Here is an 18,243-nt window from a genome sequence, read left to right as displayed (position 1 = left end):
AGCTTTGAGAAGTCAAAAAGTACCGGTGACAACAAACCCCGCCACCCCACCCTCAGCCTGCTGATATCATTCTGTCTCTCTCTCTCCTTTTGGCTTCCTCTTTGGCTCGTCTTTGTAGCATGTCCGTGTGAGTCTGCTTCTACGTGTGTTCTGCTCCGGGATATTGCTTGTGTTTATTTCTCATGGGTACTGCTCTAAAAATATCACCGTGCCCTTGTGATGATGATGGGTGTGTCCTGGAGGATGCTCTATAACACCTCAGTCCGAGGTCTCTGTGATGCATTCGGGTGGCTCCTGAGATCTTTCTCAAATTTGAAGCTTGCAAAAGGTATGTGAGGCACTTACAATATTTAGAGGATTGTTTAACATACAGTCCTACATGGACTCATGTCTCAGTTAACTGTCTAACATTGCAGAGCATTTTATATGGATACTTTGTCCACAACCTCTCTGGAAGAAACCATGTATATGGGAAGTGAAGAAGAAGATGAGGAGACAAATGGAAGTGAAGAGGAGGACAAAGGTAGGATAACCCTTGGTGGGTTATGTGTTTGATTCAGATCAGATCAGAGTACCTGACATTTAGATCTTTCAGATGATTCGCAAACAGATCAGTCATCTGTAGGGAAGCAGCAGAGACCAGCCTGGGCTCCATGTTTCTTCTACAGAGCTGGGAAAGAGGTGTACAACTATGTCGGCCAGGAGATCATCATTCAAGAGGCTCTGGACTCGTATGCTGGCATGATATGGCCGGCAGTGAGTAGCACTGTTTCCCTGATTTGAAAGCTTGCATGCAATCATTTTCTCTAATATTACCAGCTTCTGTCTTGTATCACAGACCTTCTGTATTTCTTTGACATTTTGATCAAATATTTTTGTGAAGTTTTCAACCACGTTGCATCATCATCATCATCACTCAGATGGACACAGAAGCTCAGCTAGCTGACTTTGCATCCATGAAATGTGTTTGTGACGACTGTGAAGAAATCTGAAGATTTCACAAGGATTATCTCCACAACAAACTTGGTGAACTCATCAGATAACGCAGTCCATTTGATTGGGTCAAAATTTTAGTTACTTTTTTATGTAAGTGCTTCAAATATTGGCAAGAAATTTGTATTTTAATCACTTACATTAACTGCTGTGAGAAGTGCTGCACTGAAATTTGCGGTACATACAAAACAAATGTCATCAGTACTTCTACTCCTCAACAACTGCAGTAAACACTAAAACAAAAAAACAACCTCACCAGTTCTGGATACCCCTGCCCACAGATTTTTGAGGTTCTTGGCAGGCTGGTTGCTGGAACAAGGGGGTCAGACACATGCTCTGTCCCCCTTGTTCTTCTTGTTGCTGAAAATAATTTTTAATGACTCTGGCTGAATGTTTGAGCTTGCTGCAGAAGGAATATGGGACAGAATCATCGAGAAAGAATGATCCTACTCTGTACTTGAATATAAAGTGCTTAAAATTGATATAGGGAGTCAAAAAAGGATGCTTAGAAAAGTAATGGATATAGAGTCTTGCAGTTCATCGTCCTGCTGCATAACCGAAATGTGTTTTATGGCATGAACTGATTGCTGGACATTCTTCTTCAGGATTTTTCTGGTAGAGAGCAGAATTCATGGTTTTATCCGTTACAGGAAGTTGTCCTGACACTCCAAAGCACTATCACGCTATCACCAGAATGTTTGACTGTTGGTATGATGTTTCTTTTATGAAATTCTGTATCACCTTTAAGGTAACAGGATTCAAATGTTGTAAAAAGTTAAACTTCGGTTGATAGTGGATTTCTCCTTGGAGCTCTCCCATTGATGCCATCTTTGCCCAGTCTCTTTCTTATTGTCAAATCAAGAACTCTGACCTGGACTGAGGCAAGTGTGGCCTGCAGCTCTCGGTTGTTCTGGGGGTGGGGGGCTCCTGAATGAGTCGTTGATGCACTCTTGGGGTAATTTTGGTAGGCTGGCCACTCCTAGGAAGGTTGAGCACTGCTCCGAGTTTTCTCCATTTGTGGATAATGGCTCTCATTGTGGCTCACTGGAGTCCTAAAGCCTTAGAAACAGCTTTGTAACCTTTCCAGTCTGGTAGATGTCAATGTGTTACTTTTTGAGAGGTTTTAGTCTATTTCGCTTTGTCAAACAGGCTGACATTAACTAAATCGAACAGGGTTTGCTAATTATAAAGAGAAGATTAAATATGTACATATGTCCTCAGGGGTTGGCTCTCTGTCATTACCTGGACACTCATCGAGAACAGATCAATCTCGTGGATAAAGCAGTCCTGGAGATCGGAGCAGGAACCGGCCTTGTGTCTGTCGTAGCAGCACTCCTTGGTACATAGGCAGAGATGAAGCTGTTTTCAGAGAGCTGCGAGGTTCTACATGTTTTGTTATTTCTCTTTCAGGTGGCTGGGTCACAGCCACAGACCTACCAGAGGTCCTGAACAACCTGAGGGTCAATTTGTGCAGGAATACCAGGGGCCACTGCAGACACACGCCCCAGGTAGCAACTTTGTCATGGGGCTATGACCTGGAGCGCACTTACCCATCATCGGTCTACCGCTACGACTACGTGCTAGCAGCCGATGTGGTCTACCATCATGACTTCCTGGATGAGCTCCTGGTCACCATGAAGCATTTCTGCAAACCGGGAACAACTCTAATCTGGGCCAACAAGGTCAGGTTTGAGTCTGACTTGACTTTCACTGAGAACTTTAAAAAGGCCTTTAACACAAGCTTATTGGCCGAGGATGGAGAGATGAAGATCTTCATGGCAACAAGTAGAGACTGAAAGGCCAAAGAGGTGTGGATAGATTTCCTGAGACACTCCCATGGGATAAGCCATTGAAGTGTACGAATTGCCAGCAACTCAAATGGATCCATTGAAATGATCCAGTGTTTACTAATGCTGCTATGAGCTTGAACTAAAATTTGTTACCTGCTGTTTTATACATGTTGGTGGGGGATAAAAGAAAAATCTGAGGAGATGAGTGTGAGTTTGGATCTGCTGTGGCAGTGACGTTTGCTAAACAAATGTTCGGATACCAAATTCAAGGATGCTGAAAATGTGTTGTGAAAATCATCTGCCTTCTATGGTGCAGTCCTTTCTAGACTCATTAGACACTTTCTCGGGGGTGCGTGTTACACTGGTTGACAATAACCTTCATATAGGAAAATTTTCTATATCATGCTGATAACACACATCCTGTACACTTTTGTAGAGTTATATTACATCCCCCAACACTCTATACTCATATTTTGTAATTAATACTTAAATAGAGTCAATACACACTTACCTACCACTTTATTACTGGGTTGGACCCACTTTTTTTTTCGTCAGAACTGCTTTAATTCTTCATGGGATAGATTTAAACACGTCTCAGAGATTTTGTTCCATGTTAACAACAACCACTCTGCAACTATTTGAGCTTTGGGACATTGTGGATTATCCCGATAGAAGTTAACATCAGAAGACAGGTACACTGTGGTCATAAAGAGTCAATACTTAAGTTGTGCTGTTAAAAATATCCTCCACACCATTACACCACCACTAGCTTAAACCATTGATCCAAAGTAGGATTCATGTTGTTTACATCTCATTTTGACCCTAAACATCACAGCAGAAATCCAGACGTTTTTACAATCTTCTGTTGTCCAATTTTGGTGAATCCATGTGAGTAGCCTCAGTTTCCTGTTCTTAGCCAACAGGAGTAGTGGTGGTCTTCTGCTACTGCTTCAAGGTTTGACATGCTGTGTGTTCAGAGATGCTCTTCTACATACCCTGGTTTTAATGGGTGATCGGCTTCCCAACAACCTAACATATTCACTTTCCCCCAAAGAAATCAGACTTTTTATCCTTGAAGGCCTATAAATAGTCAGTTTAATGCAGATGGTTTTGTTGTTGTTTAGACTTGAACTGTCTTTTAAGATGACTTTTAGCCATCTTTTTCCTCAGATGGTAGTATAAGAGGCAGCTTCTCAGATGTAAAGATTTTCTCTTAAATATACTGTGTTTGGGATAAAACAAATCATCTGAACAGGACTCACTGGGCTGTGGGGTATGGAGGGCCATAAGTGCCAAAAGGAATTATATTAAACACACCATTAAAGAACTGTGATTAATTAAAATTGGAAGTAGACAAATGTCAAACAAGTCAAATATTTAGTCAATAGAATGTCATAAAAATAGGAAAAAAATATTAAATGGCTTAAATGAAGTGAATTGAAATTGAACTTTTTCCCCCAATTTTAAGTATTTATTTTATTCATGTTCGGCTCTCTCGGCCCTCCACAGTAAGTATAAAGAAGCTATGAAATGTCTTTTTTTGGCATGTCAGCTGTACCGTTTTTAAGTCTCTTTTGCTGTATGTGCAAGTGATGCTCAGTGAACACGTGAATTCTTCCAAATATTTTTATTCAGTGTCATTTTTCTGATTGTGACTTATTCCATGTGACCACAAAATAGTGACAGTAGCTCGGGGTCTTTCCCACGTCATCAAGGAAGAATAGGTATAAAATAATACTAAGAGCATACAACCTTATCTCGTAACATTTGATAAAATATTGGCATTTACTAGATTTTATGACTATAAATATAAACACAACCGTAAGAAGCTTTTCTGAAGTCTTTCTCGACACCAGCAGAGTGAGAGCAACAGATATGAGACGTCTGTTTGGTGCCATGAAGTGGATGGTAAAGTCCTGTGGTGAACGTTAAGGCCTTTTTAAAATTATTTTAAAAGTGAAACTGTCATTGGCAGCGTGTAATTGTTGATAGCAGAGCCCTGAACGCAACATCTGTCTGAAAAACAATCCAAAACTCCAGAAAAAGGAGAAAAGAGAAGATTTAAAAAAAGAAAAATGGATTCCAGCAGAGAAACCTGAGACTGCTGCTGAGAAGCTAAAAACAGAAGCATGATTTGTGACCACCGATTCACCCCCAGAAGAGATTTTTCTGCTCCCCTTGAGGACAAGAGGCTCGAAAGCAGCTGCTTTTACATTCGTAGGCATGGACATTCCACTTGAGAGAGGTCTTAAAACAACATCAGGGAAAGATGAGACCATAAACAGTCACAAAATCCACACCGGAGGGTGAGGGTTCATCTTCACACGTGGGGCGTGACACCACCACCACCTCCTCTCCGATATGGTTTATGCCTTCATACATGCAGCGATGATTAAACAGCTTAACGTGGAAAATCGTTCTTTGGTTAAAGTGATGAAACAGAAATCATACTTTAAGTTTTATGGATTTAAAGAAAAAAAGGGGGGGGGGGGGGAGATCTGTCCATGTTAGATACACCCTTAAATACAACCCTTTGAATTTTTGCTGAACAGCTTTCAGAAGCATGTTGTGAGGTTTGTCTATTTTTAGAAGCATTTTTTCCATCTACACCGTTTTCCTATGCTTGCACACGGCAGCGTCGACCATTTACACATCACATCGTCACTACATGAAGAAAAAGCATGCACAAAGCCTCAGAGCCGCGCCCATTCCAAGGTAAGGAGGAGAGGAAAATAAAATGTACATTAGCTGCAAACCTCACTCACTTCTCACACACGCACTTTTCAGCAGATGAGCATTGTGTATCATAAACTCTGAGCTCTACTCAGGCACCAACCTCGCCTGGATTATTTTGAGTAGAGAAACATGTGGCACATGGCAAATGTCCAGACCTATTAAGTTCAAAGAAAAAAAACAAAAACAAAAATCACAACTTGCAGAAGCTGTAATTTAAGGTCTGTGTAAATTAGATAAATTGGACAAAAGCACTGTGTTAGTCCTCAAAAGCAAAAAACAAAACTTATGCTCAGCTCCCCTCTAAATGGCTTTCGTTACAGTCTCGCTGGGAGAAATGTCGATGTACACAAAAACACCCTCACAAATAATATTCACTCACAGACACGCACACATGAAAACAACATCAGAGGATACCGTCAGCGATTAAAAATCATTCAAATAGAAACTGAAAATCCGCTTCCACAAAACTATGCTTCCTTACATCCTAGAAGACATGCATATACTCAAAACACATCGATTAGAATATTTTTGTGTTATATACCTATTGCATCTTAATATACTGTAAGTTATGAGTGTATGTACATTATTTTATGACACTGTGTACATGTGCAACGCCGTGACTGCTGCACAGAAACTCGTCTTAACACTGTGTGAAAGTTTTACGATGAAACCAGATCCGAACATCCTACCGCTGCCCGCGACTGCATCGTGACGTTAGTGAGGTCTGTTTTAGGTGGTTGTCGAAGGCGGCGGTGACGCAGCGAGCACGCGGCTCGTCGCGCTGCTGATACGAGCTTCGACGCATCCGTCGACACCACTGAAGGTTGATGGGTGAAAGCGGATGAGCGCCTCCTGTGGTCAAATCCTCCCCCTACGACCTGTGTTTCATCCCATCAGAAAAGGTCAAGGTACATGAAGAAAGGCACCTCAAAACTGTTGTGTGTTCTGAGACAGACAAGAATAAATGGTAGCTTTAACCCAGGCGGGCTGGACAATCAAAAGAAAAGAAAAAAGGGAGATTGAGCTCTGTCTGTGACTCCCTTTTAACTCAAGGATCAGGCGCCGTGTGTCTGCACGTGTGCAGCAGCGAGTCCTCCGTCTTCTCTCTGAAGTATAACAGCAAGCTTTGAGTAGTCAGTTTGTTTTCTTCGCTAATAAACCGGGTCGTGGCCCTTTTGTTTTGTTTTTTTACAGTATTTACACCAGACAATGAGGTTTTTCATGTGAATTGAAGTCCAGACAGCTGAGAATGGGGTGGATGTGAATGCCTCCAAAAATCTGTGGATGACAGCAAAATAAAGGACGACGACTGAGCTGCAGAATCAAGCCCACCCTCGAGAGAGTTCAGAGCTCTTAAAAACTCATTTATTGGTTGTTTTTCTTGCTGAACAGCCGAGGCTGCTCGACAACATGTTTAAAGGTAACTTCAGGATGAGCATGATCCCTCCACTTACGCTCGCCGTCATCATTTATTTGGTGTTCATCAACAATTACATTTTAAAAAAAAAAAAAAAAATAAAAAAAAAAAATTTGAGGAGGCAGCTGGTTGGTTGAATGCATAGACCATGTGACCCTGAGGGACATGATATCGTAGTTGTCATGTGATGGGACCGTGGGTGGCTGTGCTGCCCGAGCGTGCATGCAGGTGTGTGCGCGCCGTTGCCTAGAACAGCGTGTAGTCGGCGGGGTACATGACGGGGAGCCAGTTCTCGCTGAAAGCAGCGCAGTGTGTCCATCCGAGGTGACGCATGAGCTGAGGAACGAGAAACAGAAAAAAAAAAGAATAATTAAAAATCACTGCAGTGAAAAAGACGTCATCATGTGCTGGCCGTCACTGCTGCCGTACCTGGATGGAGTTCTTCATGTTTTCTTTGCTGGGCTTCTCCTCCACCATCTTTGAGGCGTATTTTAAAGCCCGCCCGTACATCTTGTTCACCAGAGCGTGTTTATATGAAAACATCAACACCTGAGCAGCCAAGGCAAAGAAACACAGAAAGAAAACTTTAGCCATGACCCCAAATCTTAAAAAAACCCAAAAAAAAAACAAAAAACCCAAAACAAACAAACACCAATTTGACTTCTCTTACCTTGGACTCAGTTAGCTCCGCCCACTTCTGCACCTCCCAGAATGTATCCATCAGGGCTTTGGAAATGTTCTGCAGGATGTCATCAGAGCTGCTGGCCGCCTCCTCTGCAGGCTCTTCAGCCACCGTCTGCCCCGTGGCGACAGCCCCGGCGCCATCCTGCGACGAGGGGGGCAGGAGGAGCTGGTCGGCAAGAGCGCAGCCCTTCCTGCACAGAGCGTCGAGCAGGGACGACTTCTGCTTCTCCATGTCGCTGATACACAAATATTACCAGAGGTCAAGAGCAGCACGGCTACGTTAAGCCTAATTGTGCTTTTGTTTTATTGTTCTTCAGTTTGTCATTTTTCCATTATGTGTTTTATCCTATTGTAACGTGTCCTTGGGTGTCTTGAAAGGCGCTTTATAAATTTATTATTATTATTGTTCTTTTTTTTTTTTATAAAAAAAACAAACAAATAAAGGAGCCTAAATTCTAAAATGTACTTCATGTACAACTAAGGTAAAGAATGCCTGTTTATAGAACAGAATGCCTGGAGTTTGCAGAAAAATATGAGCCAGGTCACAAAACAACATCAAGGGTTTTTTTCTAGTAGGTTTTCAATGGATTGAAGAGTTGAGCTCTTGTTTGAGCTGCCAAAAACAAACTAAACTAATAAAATTTGTTATGTGTGGAACACCTTCTCAGGGGTTCATGCTTAAGCTAGACTGAAATATTTACTAAAACTAGTTTGTGGTGTTAACGCTGCTCCTTGGAGCAACATACCTCTTGATAGAAGCGGCGTCCGGCCGTGGGTCCGTCTTCATGGTGAGGTAAACAGCCAAGGCTGTCTGGTCGATGCGGGAGATGACGAGGTCTGCTGCTGACACCACCTCCTTGAGGCGTTTCACACGCTCCTTAAACGTAAACAAAAGAAAAAAAATGACTGTGAGTCAACAAGGTCGCACAGTTTAAACTCCGTCCCACGACTCCTGGCACATTCCCCGTTCCTCTTTCACCTTTTCCGAGTCCAGCTGGTGGAGCCTTTGCACATGCAGTGCCAGGTAGTCGGCGTAGTTTTCCATCAGTTCGTCATAAACAGCGCTGGAATCTAACCTGAACAGTAAAAGGTGACACACGGATGAGCGAGAAATGAAGCCGAGTTGAAGCGTTGGCGGACATAAGAGATGAGAAAGTGCACACACTTGGTCATCCACTGAATCTTCAGATCCCTCATAGCTTCTGCAAACTCGTCCTTAACGTCCTTCTCCTTCTCTCCTTCCTTGTCCTTCTCCTTCCCTCCATTCTTTGTTTTGTTGGGAGCAGGAATTAAGTGGTAGAAGACGGGAATGACATCCTGCATAAATGTACACACACACACACACGCGCACAAAACAAACAAACAAACAAACAAACCAGCTCAGTCGAAATAAAGTCATTCAACCTTCAACATAATCCATCATCATATCCCAAATTCTCACCCTCTGCTAACTTAAAGCACCAAAATCCTCCCGTTTCACTGATTTTTAAATTAAGGAAAAAATACCCAGTTATAAAAGTTTCAATTATAACTAAAAAGATAATTGTATTGACCACCAGAAAACTAACTACTCTGTCGAACAATTCATCAAAGAACAGAAATACTGACATGCTTTGAAATGATAAAGCAGAAGTAACAAATCCTAGCTTAAGGCAAAGAGTAAGCCATTTCCAGATGGTAGGAGAGCAGTGGACGCTCTGTTGTACAGTGTTTCTAGCTCATCCAGTACCTTTTTAAACTTCCCTTGTCGTTTTGCTGAGGCCTGCCCCTGGTGGTCAGAATAACACACAGTAAGGAAGAGACAACACAAGCACACCAGAAAAAAGGATTCTCTCTTTATTTCATCCTCACTGGCAGACTCGGAGAGTCCGCACACCTACCTGTTGCTCACTAAACGTGTGGTCTTAGATTTAAATCTAAACACATCTGATCTACTTATTTCCTTTATTCCTGCAGCAGGGAAAACTGAATGCAATCAGTGCATTATCAGAACTATATAGGTTCTGATAATTATATAAGTATAAGTGGAAAACACTGATCTGTAAATGGCTGCTAGAGTTCAAACTGAAGTCTTTTGCGCCGCAGCCACCAAGTAAAGCCACGAACACACACAAGCTTAAAAAAAAAAAAAAAAAAAAAAAAAAAAAAAGGGAAAGAAAGACATTAAGAGTTGATTCACGAAGCGTCTTTAGGGAAGTTAAAGTGAGTGCTTGCAAACTAAGAAAAACCAAGAGAACAGGCTCTGCACACAAAACAAAACAATTGTAGAGCAAATTTTGGCAGGGTTATTGCAAACAGCCCCCAGGCCCAGTGGTAAGTAGCAAATCCCCCTCACATTAATTTAGTTGGGAAAAAAAATCTTTGTCTTTTCCAACTAAAATTCTTCCAAATTTTCCAAACAATCGGACTCAGCTGTATTCAATGTGTGAGAGAGCCGCATTTACCACATTAGATTGATTCTGGATTGAAACAGAAGCCAAATGAATGAGAAAAAAAATATATCAGGCTTCAACTTCAACAGGTTTGTGCGTGGAGGGGAGCAATCGAGCACCGGTGTTTTCTGATCCTCAGGACTGCGAGTCCTGCCGGCTTCACATTAAATGCATCTAAGTGAATGCTTGGCAGGAAATGTGAAATCCAGCACGACTTTGGGTCCTGATGAGCAGGACCACATATTTCTTTGAAGTATCGAAGTTTACAAAGAACAAAGCTACTCACAGCTTTCTTGCCATACTCGCTCTTGGGCACGACGAGAGAGCCTGAAAGGTAGCATCCTGGACTCGTTCCCTTCGGGATCCTGTAAACAAAGTAAAGGAAGAAAGAGAATAAATTCAGAATTATAAATAAAGACTCACATATTTTAAAGGTGAAGTATTTTCACACTGGTTTGTGGTCCTGTTTTGAAGTCTAGAGATAATGATCATCATCATGGTTACAAAAACCTGGTCTGACTGTGACACCACATGCTCACTGACGAGTCAGTCATTAGCCAACGAGCTTGCAGCTGCATACCACAGAGAGTATCTGTGGTAATTGAAGTGGATGAAATGAAATGTTGCGTGTAAAGAGCAACCAAATCTATTTAGAGACCAAAAATGGTGCTGCGGTGCAAGGCCACAGGAAATAAAGAGTTTTGGAGCATGGATATGCAGACTAAATATGTCTGGCCCCTTGGTGGGTTTGACTCACTTGTCATCTGGCAGGCCTGTGACGTAGAAAGGCTGTGTGGCACCCGGGGACAAGGTGACAGAATTCACCTTCTTCTTGGCCATGAGGGCAGCGCGATGTGTCTCGTAGACATCCAGGCTGAGGGTGGTGGAGAGACGGTGAGAAACCACGAACGGCAGATCCTTAAGTCGCTCAAGCTCACTGGACTGCTCGTGGCGGACCTGCAGCCGGATAGTGTAGTCTCCCTTTTCCAGCTTTAAAGAATACTGTAAAAATAAAACATTTCTTTTTTTAAAATCCACTTTCCCATCATCATAAAGCAGGTACAACCTGCAGGTATGAAGGAACGGTTCAGAAATGCGTGTACAGGCATTCCTTGTGGCATGGTCTTCATGTGTACCTGGTGTGGATAGGCGTCACCAGAGCCCAGCAGTCTCTTGTTCTGGTCAAACAGCATCCAGAGCTGACTGTCAAACTCTGACTCGTACAGCAGCTCACACAGCATTGGGCAGCTGGGTGTAACTTCTCCACTCTTGGGCTGAAAACAAGCAGGAGAAGATTATACACACATGGCCAAAAAAAAAAAAAAAAAGCTACGTTTTCCTCTTCATATGTTGTGCAGGTGGTTTTACCTGGTGAAAGCTGTAGGTGAGCACGATCTCATAGAGTTGTCTGTTATCAGGCAGAACATCCCTCATCCCCAACGCTTTTATCTTTGAACTTAAGGGCCTACAAAACAGACAATGGGCTCAATAAAGGAGCTACAACTAAAGTTAGAACCAAATTGTGCACACCTACACTCACCTCAGAGGCTGAACCCACGACTTGAGGGTGATAGTTGGAGACACTTCTTCGTATCTCAGTGGTGAAAACACTTCGAAACTCGTCACTCCCTCCGAGGCATGCTGCGCAGTCACAAACCAGAGTCAGAAAAGAGACAGAAGAGAACCGATACGGTCTGAGCAGCGTCTTAATTCCTGCTGTTGCTGTTCTCTTTGTTCTTACTATGTGCAGGGGTGACGGAGACGTGTTGAGCCCATGGAAGGCGATGGTGTAGTCCACCGTGACGTCACCCAGGCTCGCCCACCAGCGTGCAATGCAGAACTCTACCACTTTACCTGACTGGAGAAGAGATTATAAAGCACAGTGCTTATCCACACTGTTTTGTTTTTCCACATCATAATTTACATGTTGAATCCAAGCCAAGAGAATATAAATATACACACCAGAACAGGGAAAGCCTCAGTTAGTGAGCCTCTCTCCAATAGTGACGAGAACTTGTAGAACTCATTTGCTCTGTAGGCTTTCTGTTTGACCAGGTGCACTGCATGGAGAACAAACTTTGACGAGACGTCTCCCGAATGAGACGTCAGTGTGACCTCTGCAAGAGAGAGACAAGAACAGAGGTTAAAAAAACAGAAGAAGAAGCAGAAGAAGAAGAAGAAGCAGCAGCAGAAGAAGAAGGCTGTATCCCAATTCAGGGTCTGCAGCCTTAAAGGCCGCATTTTAAGGCCGATTACGTCACAGCGATGCGACGAAGGCTGTCCCAATTCGAAGGCTGCTCGAAATGCGGTCCTCAAATGCGTCCTTCATTTCCCTGAATTTTAAGGACGTGGCGGTGTAGACTTCGTGGCCCAACATATCCCAGAATGCATAGCGCGGCGGTGGTGTGGATAATTTTGCCGGGAAAAAAAACGGCGGATAAGGGGCGCCCGAAGAGTAAACTTTAAGTAAGTACTGAATATTATGTCACTTATTTATGTGCAAATGTTTAATAATGAAGAACATTAAAACATTACTGTTGGCCACATGTCGGCAAAGTTATGTGACATTAGTGACGTTTGTACTAACTTGGTCTTAAAGCCTTTACTTTAAAATATACGCCGTTCAATAGCTGATCTTAATCAGAGAATGATCAAAGCTCATGTAGAAACAAACAAACAAACAAACAAACAAAAGATTTTCTCCTTCATTTCTGTCAGACAATGCTGTATGAAACGTATCCAGCTATTAGTATCATGGTTGCTAGGCAACCTGCGCAGCGCAACGGAGGCTAGACCATCCCATTTCACAAGCCTCGCACTTCCGGCCTTAGCGGTCTTTAAGTACGTGGCCATTGAGGATCGTTGATGCTGCGTACTTTAAGGCTGCAGACCCTGAATTGGGATACAGCCGAAGAAGCAGCAGCAGCAGAAGAAGCAGCAGCAGCAGAAGAAGAAGAGCAAGAACAAGAAGAAGAGCAAGAACAAGAAGAAGAGCAAGAACAAGAAGAAGAGCAAGAACAAGAAGAAGAGCAAGAACAAGAAGAACAAAGAAGAACAAGAAGAACAAAGAAGAACAAGAAGAACAAAGAAGAACAAGAACAAGAAGAATCAGATTCTTCAATTATTCTGAGGCGTGCGCAATCAAGATATCCACTATATGGTCAAACATGTTGGGCTACACACCTAATTGTTGCGGTGCTTTCACTCCCTTTGCCACAGATATATAAAACAATATCAAACAGCCAGCCATGCAGTCTGCCTCTATAAACATTTGTGAAAGAATGAGTCATTCTAAAGAGCTCACTGAATTCGACTGTGGTGCTGTAATAGGATGGGCCCACGGCACCAAGTCAGAAATTTCTTCCATCCTAGATTTTACAGAATCAGCGAAGAGTGGTACTGCTGCAAAGTAAAAGCATTTAGGAAACGCACCAACTCAGCCATGAAGTGGCAGACCGCTTAAAGTTATAGAGAGCAGTCACCAACAGCTGAGGCTCACAGTGCATAAAAGTCACCAATGCTCTGCTGACTCAGTAACTGAAGCATTACGAGATCTTTTCACTGGATCTAAGCTATAATTAACAGTTGACTGTGCAATATGTAACAGTGAGGAAATTTCCCGCCTGGCTTGTTGCACAGGTGACATTCTATCACATACCTTGCTGGAATTCACTGAGCTCCTGAGAGCGACTCATTCTATCATAACTGTTTGTAAAAGTAGCCTTCATGGCTTGGTGTTTGATTTTACACACCTGTGATCGTGGAAGCGGCTGGAACGCCTGAATTCAATGATATGAATACAGGGAGTGCAGAATTATTAGGCAAATGGGTATTTTGTCCACATCATCCTCTTCATGCATGTTGTCTTACTCCAAGCTGTATAGGCTCGAAAGCCTACTACCAATTAAGCATATTAGGTGATGTGCATCTCTGTAATGAGAAGGGGTGTGGTCTAATGACATCAACACCCTATATCAGGTGTGCATAATTATTAGGCAACGTCCTTTCCTTTGACAAAATGGGTCAAAAGAAGGACTTGACAGGCTCAGAAAAGTCAAAAATAGTGAGATATCTTGCAGAGGGATGCAGCAGTCTCAGAATTGCAAAGCTTCTGAAGCGTGATCATCGAACAATCAAGCGTTTCATTCAAAATAGTCAACAGGGTCGCAAGAAGCGTGTGGAAAAACCAAGGCGCCAAATAACTGCCCACGAACTGAGAAAAGTCAAGCGTGCAGCTGCCAAGATGCCACTTGCCACCAGTTTGGCCATATTTCAGAGCTGCAACATCACTGGAGTGCCCAAAAGCACAAGGTGTGCAATACTCAGAGACATGGCCAAGGTAAGAAAGGCTGAAAGACGACCACCACTGAACAAGACACACAAGCTGAAACGTCAAGACTGGGCCAAGAAATAGCTCAAGACTGGTTTTTCTAAGGTTTTATGGACTGATGAAATGAGAGTGAGTCTTGATGGGCCAGATGGATGGGCCCGTGGCTGGATTGGTAAAGGGCAGAGAGCTCCAGTCCGACTCAGACGCCAGCAAGGTGGAGGTAGAGTACTGGTTTGGGCTGGTATCATCAAAGATGAGCTTGTGGGGCCTTTTCGGGTTGAGGATGGAGTCAAGCTCAACTCCCAGTCCTACTGCCAGTTTCTGGAAGACACCTTCTTCAAGCAGTGGTACAGGAAGAAGTCTGCATCCTTCAAGAAAAACATGATTTTCATGCAGGACAATGCTCCATCACACGCGTCCAAGTACTCCACAGCGTGGCTGGCAAGAAAGGGTATAAAAGAAGAAAAACTAATGACATGGCCTCCTTGTTCACCTGATCTGAACCCCATTGAGAACCTGTGGTCCATCATCAAATGTGAGATTTACAAGGAGGGAAAACAGTACACCTCTCTGAACAGTGTCTGGGAGGCTGTGGTTGCTGCTGCACGCAATGTTGATGGTGAACAGATCAAAACACTGACAGAATCCATGGATGGCAGGCTTTTGAGTGTCCTTGCAAAGAAAGGTGGCTATATTGGTCGCTGATTTGTTTTTGTTTTGTTTTTGAATGTCAGAAATGTATATTTGTGAATGTGGAGATGTTATATTGGTTTCACTGGTAAAAATAAATGATTGAAATGGGTATATATTTGTTTTTTGTTAAGTTGCCTAATAATTATGCACAGTAATAGTCACCTGCACACACAGATATCCCCCTAAAATAGCTAAAACTAAAAACAAACTAAAAACTACTTCCACAAACATGCAGCTTTGATATTAATGAGTTTTTTGGGTTCATTGAGAACATGGTTGTTGTTCAATAATAAAATTATTCCTCAAAAATACAACTTGCCTAATAATTCTGCACTCCCTGTAGTTGAGTGACTGGTGTACACTATATTTCCAAACCCAATCTCATTTTTTTAACCTTCACCATCTTTAATATTAGCTTCCATCACTGTGACCGTATAGATATGATAGAAACGTTCATAGAATGGTACTGGGCACAAAAAAAAAAAAAAAAAAAAAAAAAAAAAAAGCTGGTACCTGCAAGGCACCACTAAATTGCTGTGCACAAATTTGGAACCAACTATAGGAGTGATCCCGCAAGACCAAGCAATGACGCTTCCCCATGGAAATTAGTCCAACTTCTGCTACTTAGGGTTTGGCTAATGTGGGCCAGTTCTCTAAAGGGAGGCAGATCAGGCCCAGCGTTAGCACAGTGTCAGTGGAAAACAGAGACACACCAACCTGCCCAGGAGGCTCCCTGAGGAACAGTAATGAAGTGGCGTCTGATCTGGCCCGGTCTAAAGTGGACGTCTGTGAAACACACCTCATGACTACGACTGTCTATTACTCTGTAGGAAGAGAGAAGATCCATCAGACAGAGAAACACACAAACCTCTTATGCGGAGCGGGGGGCAAGCATGTACTGACTTACTTGGCAGGGATAACAACTGTGATTGGAACTCTGAATAGTGGCCCACAGGTAGAAGCTGCTGTATCATACCCACACACCTGAAAGACAAATTCAAAGTGAACGTAAGTGCACACAGACACATGAGCTCGATTTTTTGACTCATTCTCTCCTTCACGTGGTGCCCACCTCTGTGTAGTGGACTCCCTCTCTCAGTCCAACGGGGTCGATGCGGACGTTAATGTGACGACACTGGTTCATGAGCTCGAGGTGGGAGGGGCACTGGACCCACGGGGCAGCGCACGTGAGCGCCAAGTGAAGCTGCAGGTTGATTCGCTCAGAGTTTCCTGTGATGGAAGAAGAAGATAGCTACATTCTTAAAAAAAAAAAAAAGAAAAAAAGAACAAAAAGAACAAAAAAATAAATAAATAAAAACATGATGTATGAAAGTACCTGTGTTCTCTGGAAAGATGGGCTCAATTCCAACTCCGTGATCAGTGGGTCCAAGAACGTGGGCTGGGTCCCTGAGGTAGATGCCTCTCTGTGTTCCCACACTTACCGAGAAGCCTAGGTGGCTTGTGGGTAAAGAGGCGTGCTGAGTGAGGTAGTCTAACGCCTTTTCCACCTGAGAGGAAGACAAAACGATACATTTGTTTAACATCTATCAGGGAAAGAAATGGCAGAATATCAGGTTGAAAGTCTTACAATCACAGTACCTGGATTATTCCATGGCCCTGTGCAAACACCTCGATGTCATCAACCTTCAGAGCAGTGTTTTCCAGCGCTCTTCTCACAGCAGGAGCTGAGGGATGGATCCCGTTCTGTTTCAATCCTTTTTCACAAAACAGCAAACACCAGCATCAGCTTTGAATTCACACACATTTCTCTACACACAGCAGGCTGAATTATCACATCTCACTAGACCCACCTGAGAGGACTAGTGCGATGCCGCCACAAGCGTTAGGTGATGACATGGATGTGCCGTTCATCAGCTGGGTACCACGAAGGGTCCAGTTGGGCACGGATGCAATGGCACCGCCAGGGGCGCTGATGCTGACCCCCAGGGCCCCGTCGGTACTGGGACCCCTCGATGACCAGGTGTACTGGTTCGGAGGCAGCTTCTCCCTCAGGGAGTATTCTGCCACCATCATGTCTGGCGTCACGTATGCGCCAACTCCTGCAGAATGAACAAAGCAAAAATGAAACCAAGCATGGCTGGACAGATGTTTTGATCCAGAGGTTATCAATCCGTGGTCTAGGACCCACTGCAGGCTTAACAGTTTGAGAAGCACTGGTTTCATCCGAGCGTGTACCTATAACACTGCTGGTGGTTCCTCCTGGGCAGCCGACTGTAGTGAGGCAGGGGCCGTTATTTCCCGCGCTTGACACAAAGATCACGTTGTGTTTCTGCACAGCTTCAGTGATCACCTCACAAATCCTCCTGAAGGACAAAAAGACAGCGACAAATGAGTAACAGTAAGCAACGAGGAGCTACAGAGGCAGCGCCTGCTCTCCATGTACTTACCCTGAATTGGGCCAGTGTGTGGCCTCCCCATAACTGTAGTTAACCAGGTCACACTTGTAGTTGATTACTTCAATCATCTTTAAATGACAGACAAATAAAGAATAAAATGGTGCAAACATATACAGATATTTTCTTTAAATCTATATTCTCAGGACTTTGAGGAATATACCGCGCGGATGAGCCCTGTGCCTGTTTCCATGGTGCTGAGGCGGGTGTCTCCAATCTTCAGAGCCAGGATTTGGGCACCCGGGGCCACACCATTACGTTCGGGCTCCTCTGGGAAGTAGCCTGCTGCGATGCTTGCCACATGTGTCCCGTGAGCCCCTTTAGGAGCGCACAAGCAGCATTAGATCATGTGTGAATACCCGACTATTAGGCATATTAGGAATCTAATGCGCTGGGATGGCTCACCTCCGCTGGTGACTATGCAGAGCGTGTTGCCGTCATCATAAATATTAACAGAATAGTTAAGCATCTCGACAGTTCCTAACGTGGCATACTCATGTGACTCTCTGTATGAGCTCAGCACAGTGCACTGGGACAGCTCTCCGCACTCTGAAGTGTCAACTACAGCCCTAAAGGGAACAAATCACAAATAGATTACTGGTAAACAAGGGAAGGTTGTGAAAAGAAAGGGTAAAAAAAAAAAAAAACAACAAACAACAACAAAAAACTGTAAGGATACAGAAGGGGAAAGAAAATTAAAGGTGGCCATACTTCCATGTGACGCCATCGTGCCAAAGCACACAGTCATATACAG

General features: G+C 43.4%; 2 protein-coding genes across 2 annotated transcripts in view; one reads left to right on the top strand and one right to left on the bottom strand.

The window, feature by feature from the left end:
• Positions 1–426: 426 nt before the first annotated feature.
• mettl21ca (methyltransferase 21C, AARS1 lysine a) lies at positions 427–2,789 on the top strand (the record flags this gene model as incomplete). The annotated part of the gene is made up of 4 exons (XM_080885134.1): positions 427–523; positions 596–756; positions 2,215–2,332; positions 2,404–2,789. 4 exons carry the CDS (start codon positions 427–429, stop codon positions 2,787–2,789), a joined length of 762 nt encoding a protein of 253 aa, XP_080741260.1.
• A 1,612-nt stretch (positions 2,790–4,401) lies between these two features.
• Positions 4,402–18,243, bottom strand: part of tpp2 (tripeptidyl peptidase 2) — a 16,629-nt gene continuing 2,787 nt past the window's right edge. Inside the window, exons 5-29 of the mRNA XM_080884839.1 lie at positions 18,201–18,243; positions 17,895–18,058; positions 17,653–17,807; positions 17,484–17,560; positions 17,272–17,399; positions 16,887–17,135; positions 16,675–16,790; positions 16,412–16,583; positions 16,148–16,305; positions 15,983–16,059; positions 15,793–15,899; positions 12,015–12,169; positions 11,794–11,910; positions 11,593–11,693; positions 11,421–11,517; positions 11,189–11,326; positions 10,810–11,054; positions 10,339–10,417; positions 9,350–9,388; positions 8,786–8,937; positions 8,600–8,696; positions 8,367–8,497; positions 7,607–7,856; positions 7,366–7,485; positions 4,402–7,272 (exon numbers count right to left, since the gene is read on the bottom strand). The exon at positions 18,201–18,243 is cut by the window's right edge and continues 13 nt beyond it. Of these exons, the coding sequence (XP_080740965.1) occupies positions 7,183–7,272; positions 7,366–7,485; positions 7,607–7,856; positions 8,367–8,497; positions 8,600–8,696; positions 8,786–8,937; positions 9,350–9,388; positions 10,339–10,417; positions 10,810–11,054; positions 11,189–11,326; positions 11,421–11,517; positions 11,593–11,693; positions 11,794–11,910; positions 12,015–12,169; positions 15,793–15,899; positions 15,983–16,059; positions 16,148–16,305; positions 16,412–16,583; positions 16,675–16,790; positions 16,887–17,135; positions 17,272–17,399; positions 17,484–17,560; positions 17,653–17,807; positions 17,895–18,058; positions 18,201–18,243 (3,257 nt within the window). The 3' untranslated portion in view covers positions 4,402–7,182. The remainder of the gene's footprint in view (positions 7,273–7,365; positions 7,486–7,606; positions 7,857–8,366; positions 8,498–8,599; positions 8,697–8,785; positions 8,938–9,349; positions 9,389–10,338; positions 10,418–10,809; positions 11,055–11,188; positions 11,327–11,420; positions 11,518–11,592; positions 11,694–11,793; positions 11,911–12,014; positions 12,170–15,792; positions 15,900–15,982; positions 16,060–16,147; positions 16,306–16,411; positions 16,584–16,674; positions 16,791–16,886; positions 17,136–17,271; positions 17,400–17,483; positions 17,561–17,652; positions 17,808–17,894; positions 18,059–18,200) is intronic.

The sequence above is a fragment of the Rhamphochromis sp. 'chilingali' genome (genome assembly GCF_963969265.1).
Source record: "Rhamphochromis sp. 'chilingali' genome assembly, chromosome: 6".
NCBI lineage: Eukaryota > Metazoa > Chordata > Actinopteri > Cichliformes > Cichlidae > Rhamphochromis > Rhamphochromis sp. 'chilingali'.
This window is presented reverse-complemented; position numbering and strand designations above follow the sequence as displayed.